This window comes from Panthera leo, chromosome E1, assembly GCF_018350215.1.
Source record: "Panthera leo isolate Ple1 chromosome E1, P.leo_Ple1_pat1.1, whole genome shotgun sequence".
Taxonomy (NCBI): domain Eukaryota; kingdom Metazoa; phylum Chordata; class Mammalia; order Carnivora; family Felidae; genus Panthera; species Panthera leo.
Genome location: NC_056692.1, coordinates 26,310,711 through 26,323,276, shown reverse-complemented (window position 1 = coordinate 26,323,276; position 12,566 = coordinate 26,310,711). Strand labels below are relative to the sequence as shown.

Below are 12,566 nucleotides of genomic sequence, written 5' to 3'. Positions count from 1 at the left end.
ATCAGTTTAATCAGAACAATGGTACAACAAACATAGTTTAAATTTTTTTCTTTTTTCAGGTTAATTTGGAGTATCTAGAGCTATACTGATCTGGAGCTCTGAGTCGACCATTACAGTTGTTTTTTTTAATTTACTTTATTTTTTTTTATGTTTTTATGGTTTTTTAAATGTTTTTTTAAATGTATTTATTTTGAGAGAGAGAGTACAAATGAGGGAGGGGCAGAGAGAGAAGGAGAGAGAGAATCCCAAGCTAATAGTGCAAAGCCTGATGCAGGGCTCAGTCTCACAAACTGAGATCATGACCTGAGCTGAAATCAAGACTGAGCCACCCAGGTGCCCCAACTACTATTTTTTCTTTGAAATGGTTGTGATTGTGGGTATGGTATCATTTCTCCTGTATGTGGCTTTAATGATGTTCTGAAAATTCTGAGATAAACTTGCTTTATTCCTTTGTTGCAATGTTGATTCATATTTCAGTTATGCGTATTTGTTTTTAGGGCAAATCCTGCTATTTTTATCATGGCGTACATAAAATTAGTGATCAACACACATTACAGACTCTGGAAGGGATGTGCAAAGCCTGGGATATAGAAGAACTTGTCAGCTTGGGAAAAAAACTAAAGGCATGTCCGTATTACACAGCACGGGAACTAATAGAAGATGCTCACATAGTATTTTGTCCCTACAACTATCTTCTAGATGCACAAATAAGGGAAAGTGTGAGTAGCTATATGAAAATTCAAACTTTTCTCCCACTTACTGGAATATAAGTGATCAATATGAAAGCTTTTAGATGTTTCACTTTTTATTTTTTGCTTTATATTTATGTACATATATAAATAGAGTACTGAAAACATTCTGAGGTGTATTAAAAACTGAATTTTAGAACTTGTCATTTTAATGTCCAGAGTAGTAAATATTTTGAAATGGGATTATAGCACAGGTTTTCAACCTTGATAGTATTGACATTTTGGGCTTGATGATTCTTTGTTGTGGTGGTTTCTCTTGCACACTGTAGGATGCTTAGCAGCATCTCTGGTTTTATCCTCTAGACACCAGTAGCATCCTTAGAGCTGTCACAATCAAAAATGTCTCCTGATGTTGCCAAGTATACGGGTGGGGGAGGGCGGGTAGGAGCAGAGTTATCCCCATTTGAGCCCCATTGATAACTATCACTCCTTCCATTTATGAATAATCAGAATTATTTTAAAACATTCATCTGAAGAATCTATAGTTTGAAGAATTTGTGTGGGGAGAATATGTATAACATGCAAATTATGCTTTGTGAGCTTTTGATAAATGAAATTTGGATATAGCATTTGTGTTTATTTGCATGGTTCTTCTTAGAAACATCCAGTTGTTACAGTATAAGACAAAAAGTGAATAACTTAGTATATTCAATTATTATTCTTCTCTTTAGATCTGACTACTTACTAACTTCCTATTTAAGCTTAAAATTAATAGGCATTATGTTTACTATCTCTACTGTCCTACCTCTTATTTGGTTGCCTCTTATCTAGACCCTTTCCTCTGAGCCACTGTACATATCAATGGCATGTCAGTCTTTCTAATATTACTTTTATTACATCGTTCTTTGGCTTGAAAATCTATTGCACTCTTGGCTCATGGGATAAAGTCCATATTTCTTAAGCTTACTCTCAAAATGTTCAATAGTCTGGCTTGAATCTGCCTTTTCAGACATCTTTCAGACATCTCTGCTACAAACTTGAACCCTACAAAAATTACCTCATACCCCCTCTGAGGACACCTTATTCTTTCCTATATCTCTGCTTTTGATGATGCCTATATTGAAATGCCCTACTCCTTTTATCTATACAAATCCAAATTCTATTCCTTTTTTAAACCCCAATATATTTCCTACTCTTCCATGGTTCTTTTTCAGTCATCGTCAACCCTCTGTATATTTTTTCTTCAGACTAACTCACTGGTAATTGCTTTGTACATTTCTTTCTATTAGCCAGGACTCTTTCAGTTGCAAGTGATACAAATCCAGCTTCACCAGAACTTAAGAAAAAAATACTTGGCTGACTTTATTGCGATGGCTTTATTCTCAGGCAGGTTCTTTCTAGTGGAAACAAAGGTAACCACAAGCAGCCACCTAACCTGGAAAAAAAGAACATCATCTCCTATTCATCACCCTAGATTTCTCTGGTTGGCCTACCTTGAATCCCACCTCCATTCTTTTTTTTTTTTTTTTTTTTAAATTTTTTTTTTTAATGTTTATTTTTGAAAGAGAGACAGAGTGTGAGTGGGGGAGGGACAGAGAGAGAGGAAGACACAGAATCTGAAGAAGGCTCCAGGCCCTGAGCTGTCAGGACAGAGCCTAACACGGGGCTCAAACTCATGAACTGCAAGATAATGACCTGAGCCGAAGTCCAATGCTTAACCGGCTGAGCCACCTAGGCGCCCTCCCCATCTCCATTCTTAAACCTGTGACCACAGAGGGATGGAATATTTTATTTAATTGATAAGCCTGAATTCTATGTTGTGAGAGTGGTGATATCCCTTGATTAACAGATTAATAGTTCTATCAACATCACATCAGAATTGGGGAAGAACAATTCTCAAAATGAAGGGTTGTAAGAAAGTCTAAAATGAAATAGATACATGCTATATTATATTAACATTTTGAGAGTCTTTTGAATCTTGTATTTTAGTTTAAAAAAAATTTTTTTTACTCTGCTTTTAACATTATGTTGGAGATTCCCTCATAGTGAGATTTTTTTTTTCCAATATATGAAATTTATTGTCAAATTGGTTTCCATACAACACCCAGTGCTCATCCCAAAAGGTGCCCTCCTCAATACCCATCACCCACCCTCCCCTCCCTCCCACCCCCCATCAACCCTCAGTTTCTTCTCAGTTTTTAACAGTCTCTTATGCTTTGGCTCTCTCCCACTCTAACCTCTTTTTTTTTTTTTTTTTTTCCCTTCCCCTCCCCCATGGGTTTCTGTTAAGTTTCTCAGGATCCACATAAGAGTGAAACCATATGGTATCTGTCTTTCTCTGTATGGCTAATTTCACTTAGCATCACACTCTCCAGTTCCATCCACGTTGCTACAAAAGGCCATATTTCATTCTTTCTCATTGCCACGTAGTATTCCATTGTGTATATAAACCACAATTTCTTTATCCATTCATCAGTTGATGGACATTTAGGCTCTTTCCATAATTTGGCTATTGTTGAGAGTGCCGCTATAAACATTGGGGTACAAGTGCCCCTATGCATCAGTACTCCTGTATCCCTTGGGTAAATTCCTAGCAGTGCTATTGCTGGGTCATAGGGTAGGTCTATTTTTAATTTTCTGAGGAACCTCCACACTGCTTTCCAGAGCGGCTGCACCAATTCATAGTGAGATTTTTATACCCCTTTGTGTGGCCAGCTGTACTTTAATCCAGGCTCACATAACACATATTTTGATAGTGAAAAATGGGAACCGGTAATGTTGAGTTGATACTTGTTAGCCTTAGTGTTTCAAATGTTTTAAGACCTAGAATCAGTTGCTTATATAATTACCCTTGTTATTGGTCTGTCATGCAAAGTTTTAAATGAAATATCTTGCCTACTGCTGTTAAATCCATTTTGCTGAATGTTTTACAGGAAAATTCTTTTGTCTTATAGATGGATATCAATCTGAAAGAACAGATTGTCATTTTAGATGAAGCTCATAACATTGAGGACTGTGCTCGGGAGTCAGCAAGTTACAGTGTAACAGAAGTTCAACTTTGGTTTGCTCGAGATGAATTAGATACCATGGTCAACAATAATATAAGGAAAAAAGATCATGAACCCCTACGAGCTGTGTGCTATAGCCTAATTAAGTAAGAACATTTGTCTGTCATTTATACTGCCTGTGTATTAACAACATGTTTCATTATGCCATAGTATTTTATAATTACTAACTTTGACCAGGCTACTTGGGAAATGGGTTGTTCCTCGCCAGTTAAACTTTTAGAAATAGGCCAGTCCAAACTTTTGTCTTGTTGAAAAGAATATGATAAACCAATTGATTTTTAAATTGATCATTGAGAATATTATTTCTAATTTAACAGAATAATTTAATAGCCCCATATTTGATGTATAAAAGACATTGAGCTGACAATAAACTAAACATGGTTTTAATTAACATATTTTAAATTTTTAATTTTTTTTAATGTTTATTTTTGAGACAGAGAGAGACAGAGCATGAGTGGTGGGGGTGGTGGGGCAGAGAGAGGGAGACACAGAATCCAAAGCAGCCTCCAGGCTCTGAGCTGTCAGCACAGAGCCCAACGTGGGGCTTAAATTCACAGACCACGAGATCATGACCTGAGCTACAGTCATATGCTTAACCTACTGAGCCACCCAGGTGTCCAACATATTTTAAAATTTTATATTATGGCTTTAATTTATTGCTTTATCTTCCAGTTTGAGTAAGATTCTGATTGGATGAGTTTTAATTAACCAAAATTTTAATACTCTAAAATAATAGATTTGGTAATAATTTTATTAAAATTTATGTTAGATAAATTCCTTTTTATTAGATATTAGGTTGTTGATCTAGAATCTCTTTATCTTAGACCTTGATACTATGTCCCATTCCATTTACTGCCACATTTTTCTTTTCTTGTTTCTTTGTTTCTTTCTTTGTTTCTTTCTTTCTTTGTTTCTTTCTTTCTTTCTTTCTTTCCTTTTATAAGTTTATTTATTTATTTGGAGAGAGAGAGAGAGAGAGAGAGAGAGCACACATGTGAGCCAGGGAGGGGGCAGAGAGAGGATAGAGACAGTCCCAAGCAGACTCTGTGACTGCATGGAACCCTACTTGGGGATCAGTGCCACAAACCATGAGATCATGACCTGAGTCAAAATGAAGAGTCGGATGCTTAGCTGACTGAGCCACCCAGGCTCCCCCTGCAGCACTTTTCTTTTCCCTCACAGTATACTTCAAAAATTTTTTGAATGTTGGGGTGCCTGCTTGCATGCATGCTTTCTCCCTCTCAAAATAAATAAACTTTAAAAAGGTGTTTAAATTTTTTTTGAATGTTGTACAGTCTCATGTTTGAACATAAAAGGTATACAAATTTATGTTGTAAAAACTCCTTCCCACCCTGTTCTCTATCTGCTTAGTTTCTCTCCTCCTGAACAAGTTTATCTGTCGTTCAGCTCATATTTATGAGCAATTCAGTGCATATATGAAGCAATATACTTTCCCCTTTCTCTCCTTTTTACCCAAATGATAGCATACTATACTTCCATTTTTTGTCTTCTCCATTTTAAGCATAAAAATATGTTATTTTTAAGCCCTTTTATTGGGGTACACAAAGCTGTAAATATTTAATGTATACACGTGATGAGTTTTCAGATAAGTATTCATCCATGAAACTGTCACCACAATTTTGCCATAAATATATCGCCTCTGAAAGTTTCCTTTGCCCTCTTATTTTTTTATGATATGAACACTTAATGTAAGATCTACCCTCTTAGCAAATATTTAAGTATATAGTATAGTATTGTTAACTCTTGGCACTGTACTTTATACCTTTGTCTTCCTATATCTTGCCTTTTTTTGCTTAACAATATATTTTGGAGATCTTCCCATATCAAGACTTAGAAAGCTTTCTCAGTTTTAAAAAAATCGTTGCCTAAAATGCCATTGCATGGATGTCCACTAATTTCTTTAACTAGCCTCTAATTAATAGGTACTGAGGTTTATAATCCTATGCTGTTACATTACTGTAATGAATAACTTTGAACATATGTCACATGTTTGGGAAGATATAGGAAAATTCTTAGAAGTGGGATTATTGGGTCAGAGCATAGATCTACATGTAATTTTGATAGATATTTCTAAAACTTACACAATAGGGGAATGGGTAGAAGACTAATTTATACTCCTATGAGCAATATATGAGAGCATGAAAGTTTTTTTCTAGTCAGATGGGTGAAAACTGGTATCCCACTGTAGTTTTTACTTATATTTCTCTGAATAGGATTGAGATTAAGCATTTTATTTTTTTATGTTTATTTATTTATTTTGAGAGAGAGAGAAAATTTGAACAGGGGAAGGGCAGAAAGAGGAGACAGAGAATCCCAAGCAGGCTCTGTGCAGTAAGCAGAGTCAGACTTGGAGCTCAGTCTCACAAACCATGAGGTCATGACCTGAGCTAAAATCAAGAGTCAGATGCTTAACTGAGCCACCCAGCTGCCCCGAGATTAAGCATTTTAAAAGGCCATTTATTTGTTTACTAAAAAATATGTTTTTCAGTGTTTATTTATTTCTGGGAGATTGAGAGAGAGTATGAGCAGAGGAGGGGCAGAGAGAGGGAAACACAGAACCTGAAGCAGGCTTCAGGTTCCAAGCTGTCAGCACAGAGCCTGATGCAGGGTTTGAACCCACAAACTGGGAGATCATGACCTGAGCCGAAGTCAGACACAACCGACTGAGCCACCCAGGCGCGCCTTAATAGGCCATTTATATTTCCTTTCCTGTCAGCTGTCTATTGACCTCTGTGTCCTCTTTTTGTTCTTGTTATGGTTCTTATTGATTTGTACAAGGTCTTTGCAAATTAACCCTTTGCCTGTGATAAGAGTTGCAATATTTTTTCCCCTATTTTGCCATGTGCTTGTGTCTTTCCTTATGGTATTTTTGCCATGTAGCAGTTTGTCATTTTTATTTCACAGCATGATTTGTTGAGTTACCTATAGTTGCTAATTCTATTTTCTCACTCCCTGGTCTTTCCTCATTGATCTCTGCTGTGTTGCTGTCTGCAGAATTCTACTAAAATTGTTTTTATCAAGGTCACCATTGATCCATATGTTGCCAAATCCAAAGGTTATTTTTCTGTTATCTTACTCAGCCTGTCAGCAGTGTTCTTTGGGTATTGTTGACTACCACCTCTATGAAAATGTTTTTGGCGTATATATATATATATACATATATATATATATATATATATATATATATATATATATATATATATATATATATAACAGAGTTGCTCTCTGTCCCCAGTTCCTGGCAGAGTTTCTAAAACCCTTGTAATTTCCTAAGTGGTGGTAACACTTTTGTGTTAGGAGCATCTTTTGTTCTAATATTTGGTCTTCGACCCCAGTTCCTGACAGAGCTCCTAAATCCCTTGAGACTTCCTGGGTGATAGGACTGTTTTTTATTCCAATGAGGTGATGTTTGGTGGGCTCTTGGATGGAGCTGGTCACTAGAAAGACTAAACTATGATTAGAAGCTTAGAACTTTCAGCTCCACCTTCCCTCTGGAAAGGGAGAAGGGTAGAGATTAAGTTAATAATCGATCATGCCTACATGATGACGCCAGGATTCAGAGAGCTTCCAGACTGGTACACACATTTATGTGCTTAGAGCACCCTGCCTTTACTGGGACAGAAGCTCCTGTGCTTAGACCCTTCCAGACTTCTTCCCATATATCTCTTCTTCTGGTTATTTATCTGTATCCTTTATTATATAATAAACTCGTAAACATAAGTGTTTCCTGGAGTTCTGTGAGTTGTTCTAGTAAATGATTAAACCTGAGGAGGGGTCATGGGAACCTCTGATTTATAGCTGGTTGGTCAGAAGTACAAATGACAAGTTGGACTTTTATGCTGGCATCTGAGATGAAGAGGTGGGGAGGACAGTCTGGTGAGGCTGAATGCTTAGCCTTTGGGGTCTGTGCCAATTCTAACTCCAGTTAGTGTCAGAATTGAATTGAATTATAGGACACCCAGCTAGTGTCTTGAGAATTGCTTGGTGTAAGGAAAGAAGAATGCCACATACATTTAGTGACCAGATGTGTCAGAGGTGAAGTAGTGAGACAAGAGGAGACAACATAGGAGTGTGTTTCCTAGATAGCCTCTATGACACCTGGTTTTCGTCTTCCTCACAGTCCATTCTTTCTCAGTTTCTTTTGATAGTTCTTACTCTGTTTGATATGTAAATATTGAAGTGCCTCAGGATTTGGTCCTGGGACCTCATTTCTTCTCTGTCTCTGCAGTTTGCCTAAATTACATAACCAAGTACCATAGCAGTCCTAGTGACGCCTAAATCTGTGTCTAGCCCGGTCTTTAATAAATCTAGGTTCTAGTCTGTCTCTGGAATGCTATTTTCATATATCCAACTGTACTTTATGTGTCTGTTTGGATATGGATATCACATTTCAACTTTACAAAATTCCTTCCTTTTCCTTACCTACTCCCCTCAAATGCTCCCTGTCTTCCTTACCTAAGCAAACATTACCAAGCAGTTCCTCAAATCAGAAATCTGTTGTCCTTGATACTGCCTCACTTCATCCGGTTCATCAGTAAGTTTAATAAATGCCACCTGTACAGTATGTCCCAAATCCTTCAGTCTCCTATCATCTCAGAATCATCTCTCAAGTAGAATTCTGTAACAGCCTCCAACAGTCTCTGTTTTCATTTTTGCCTTTCTCCTCTAATCCAGTCTGGCTTAGAAACTGGAATCATCTTTTAAACACTTAGATTGTCTCTCTCTTATTTAAAACCCTTCATTTAAAACCTTCCCATTGTACTTTTGAATAGAATCCAGATTTCCTAACCCTGGCTTAACCTGACCTGAATACTGCTTATCACTCTTAACATTGATCATAATGTTATTCTTTTTTGCCCATTGTGTTGCAACTTTATATTGGCTTTTTATCAGATCCTTAAATAAGTAAAATTTGTTAACCACTTCAGGATTTTTGCACTAGCTGTTCTTTCTGCTTGGAATACTACCCCCCACCCCCACCCCCCTGATCTTTTCATGATTGGGTACTTTTTGCATTCAGTTGTTAGAATAAATGTTACCTCATGGAGAACTTCTTTGACATTCAAATTAAAATAGCAATTAGATTACATTATATCCTATATCACTACATTTATCCTATATCATTACTTTATCCTGTATTTTCATTGTATCACACTTTTCACTATCTGATATTTTCTTGTTTCATGTATATGTTTCTAAGTTTATTTCTCCCTTTGGTAGAATGTAATTTCTATGAGAGTGAGGATCTTGCCTATTTTATTTACTACTGTATTTCCAGTACCCAGTACAGTATGTGACTGTATAATAATATAGACATTTAAGCACTGGCTGAATATAAAAATGTGTGTATTTACATACAAATGAATATATTTTCTAGTAACTCCCTTTTGGTGTTAATATGTAACACCTTAATTTCTTTATTAGATTGTTTTGTATTTCCTTTATGTGCATTTGGGATATGCTACGACCTGGCTGTCAGTTGGAGAGATAGTCAAGTAAAGCAGTGTGAATCCATAAAACACAATTGGGAAATCACCTACATGTTTCTCTTTTCTGAATAAAAGCTTACTTTTTAGCTATATAAATGTTTATTTTGCAATATGAGACATGCATGCATCTTAAAAGATGTCTTAATCCGCATTTGTGTTCTAAGAGCTTCAAGGAATATGATCAATGTATCACAGTTCTCTTTGTTTTATTGAAATAGTGCACATAAGGATAATACTGATTGATGGAATTGTTTTATTTTAGTTGGTTAGAAGCAAACTCTGAACATCTTATGGAAAGGGATTATGAATCATCCTGTAAAATATGGAGTGGAAGTGAAATGCTCTTAAATTTACACAAAATGGGTATCACCACTGCTACTTTTCCCATTTTGCAGGTAAGACATTTTTCTATCTGTGACATTTATTTAGTGAATGGTTTAATAGTGAATAAATTAATACAGACTAAAAAAAGTAGCAATTTAATTTTTTTTTAATTTTATTTTATTTAAGTTTGATAATTTTTAACTGATAAATTATTTATAATTCATTTATAATTAATAACTGATCATTATTATTTATGGATGAAAAAGTAGCATTATTTAGTGTGAAAGAAATAAGGCTTAACGGAATGAATTGCTTTATTCCAGTCTAAAACAAGTCAATATGTTTAGGTTGTAATAAAAGTTATTTTGTCAGTTATACAAGTTAAAAATTTAGAAAATAAAAAGGTAAATTCATTTTTTGTTCTCCTTAATTTAGTTAGAGGTTATAAACCTGGGGGATCATGAGTGGGCTGGGGGAGTCTGTGAATCTTACGAAATTGTATGCAAAATTTTATGAGTATGCACTTCTGTACTTTTTTCTAGTAGAGGCTTCATAACTTCTATTCTGAAAGAGGTTGTTCCCTCCCCCCCAGATAAGAATGTTTTTATCATTTTTGTTCTTAATTACTTATTTAAATTAATGGATTGTTTTTTAATTTTTAAAAAAAATCTTTATTTATTTTTGAGAGAGAGACAGAGTGTGAGCAGGGGAGGAGCAGAGAGAAAGGGAGACACAGAATCCGAAGCAGGCTCCAGGCCCTGAGCTGTCAGCACAGAGCCTGATGTGGGGCTCGAACTCACAAACCGTGAGATCATGACCTGAGCCAAAGTCGTATGTTCAACCGACTGAGCCACCAGTAGATTTTGCTTTTAAGAGTGGTTGTTTTAGTTGTTGTTTACAGAACAATTGAGCAGAAAGGACAGAATTTTCATATTCCCCTAACCCTAGCCACACGTGTGGCGCACGCATGCCCACAGGCACGCGCACACACACACACACACACACACACACACACACACACACACACTCATACACTATACAGTTTCTATTATTAACAGCTTGCAATTGTATAGTACATTTGTTACAATTGAACCAATATTGTTACATTATTGTTAACTGAAGTCCATAGTTTACATTGGGGTTCACTCTCTGTATTGCGGAGTTCTGAGTTTTGATATAAACAAAGTCATGTATCTACTCTTAAAATATCATACAGAATGTTTTCACTGCCTTAAGAATATTCTGTGCTATACTTCTTAATTCATCCTTTCACCACATCTCATTTGCCCTCCTGAACCTCTAGCAACCACTGATTTTTTTTCAACCGACTCCATAGATTTGCCTTTTCCAGAATGTCATTTAGTTGGAATCATACTCAGGTTCCTTCATGTCTTTTTGTGGCTTGATGCTTGTTTCTTTTTATTGCTAAACAATATTCACTGCATGTATACACACTGTTTGTTTATCCATTCACCTACTGTAGGATATATTGGTGACTACCAAATTTGGGAAATTCTGAATAAAGCTCTTATAAATACTTGTGTGCATATTTTTATATGGACATGCTTTCTTCTCACTTGTGTAAATAGTAAATACTTAGGACAATTGCTGAATTATATGGTAAGACCATTTTTAGCTGTGTAAGAAACTGCTGTCTTCCAAAGTGGCTGTGCCATTTTATATTCCCATCATCAGTGAATGAGGGTTCTTGTTATTCTATATCCTTGCCAATATTAGGTATTGTCAGTGGTTTGAATATTACCCATTCTAATGGGTATGTAGTAGTATCTTATTACTGTTTTAGTGTACAATTCCCTAATGACATTTGATGTGGAACATCTTTTCACATGCTTATGTGCCATCTATATATCTTATTTGGGGTGAGATGTCTCTTCAGATCTTTGCCTACTTTTCAGTTGGGTTCTTTGTCTTCCTGTTGTTGATTTTTAAGTGTTCTCTGTATATTTGGTATACAAGTCCTTCATCAAATATATGTTTGTAGATATATTCTTCCAGTCTGTGGCTTGTCTTTTCATTCTATTAACAGTGTCTTTTATAGAACTTTTTTACTTTTAATAAAGTTCAACTTAACAATTTTTTCTTTGACAGATCATGCTCTTGGTATTGTATCTAAAAACTCCCCACCAAACCCAAAGCCACCTAGATTTTCTTGTCTTTTTCTTCTAGAAATTTTATAGTTTTGCATTTTACATTTAGGTCTGTGATCCACTTTGAGTTAATTTTTGTGTTGTATATAAGGTCTGTATCTAGATTCATTTCTTTGCATGTAGGTGTCCAATTATTCTATCACCATTTGTTGAAAAGGCCATCCTTTCTCCATTGGATTATATTTGCTCCTTTGTTAAAGATCAGTTGAATGTATTATTATGGGTCCTTTTTTCGGCTCTCTATTCTTTTCCATTAATTGATATGTCTGTTCCTTCACTAATACCACACTATCAATTGCTATAGATTTATAGTAAGTCTTGAAGTCAGGTAGTGTCAGTTCTCTGATTTTGTTCAGTATTGTGTTGATTATTCTGGTTTTTTTCTTTCCAAATAAACTTTAGAGTCAGTTTGTCAGTATCCACAAAGTAACTTTCTGGGATTTTGATTGAAATTGCATTGAATCTACAGATCAAACTAGGAAGAACTGACAGCTGAACAATATTGAGTCTTTCTATCTATGAATAGGAAGTATCTCTCCATTTGTTTAGATCTTTGATTTCTTTTATCAGAGTTTTGTAATTTCCCTCATTTGGATTTGAAGAGGTCCTTGAACCAAACAGATAGAAACTATGGCTAGCATGATAACCACTAGCATATGAGCATATGAGCATTAAAAATGTATTTTAATTAGATGATATTTATACTTTTTGCCTGCTTTTAAAATGCAATATGGTATCATAAATATTGTCCATATTGTGACATCTTTTCATGACTGTTTTGCATAAACTTTGCATTTTAAAGGTTCA

General features: G+C 35.5%; 1 protein-coding gene across 1 annotated transcript in view; it reads left to right on the top strand.

Moving 5' to 3' along the window:
* Window positions 1–12,566, top strand: part of BRIP1 (BRCA1 interacting helicase 1) — a 211,756-nt gene that overhangs the window by 64,756 nt on the left and 134,434 nt on the right. Inside the window, 3 exon segments of the mRNA XM_042915344.1 lie at window positions 498–719; window positions 3,644–3,843; window positions 9,530–9,662. Of these exon segments, the coding sequence (XP_042771278.1) occupies window positions 498–719; window positions 3,644–3,843; window positions 9,530–9,662 (555 nt within the window).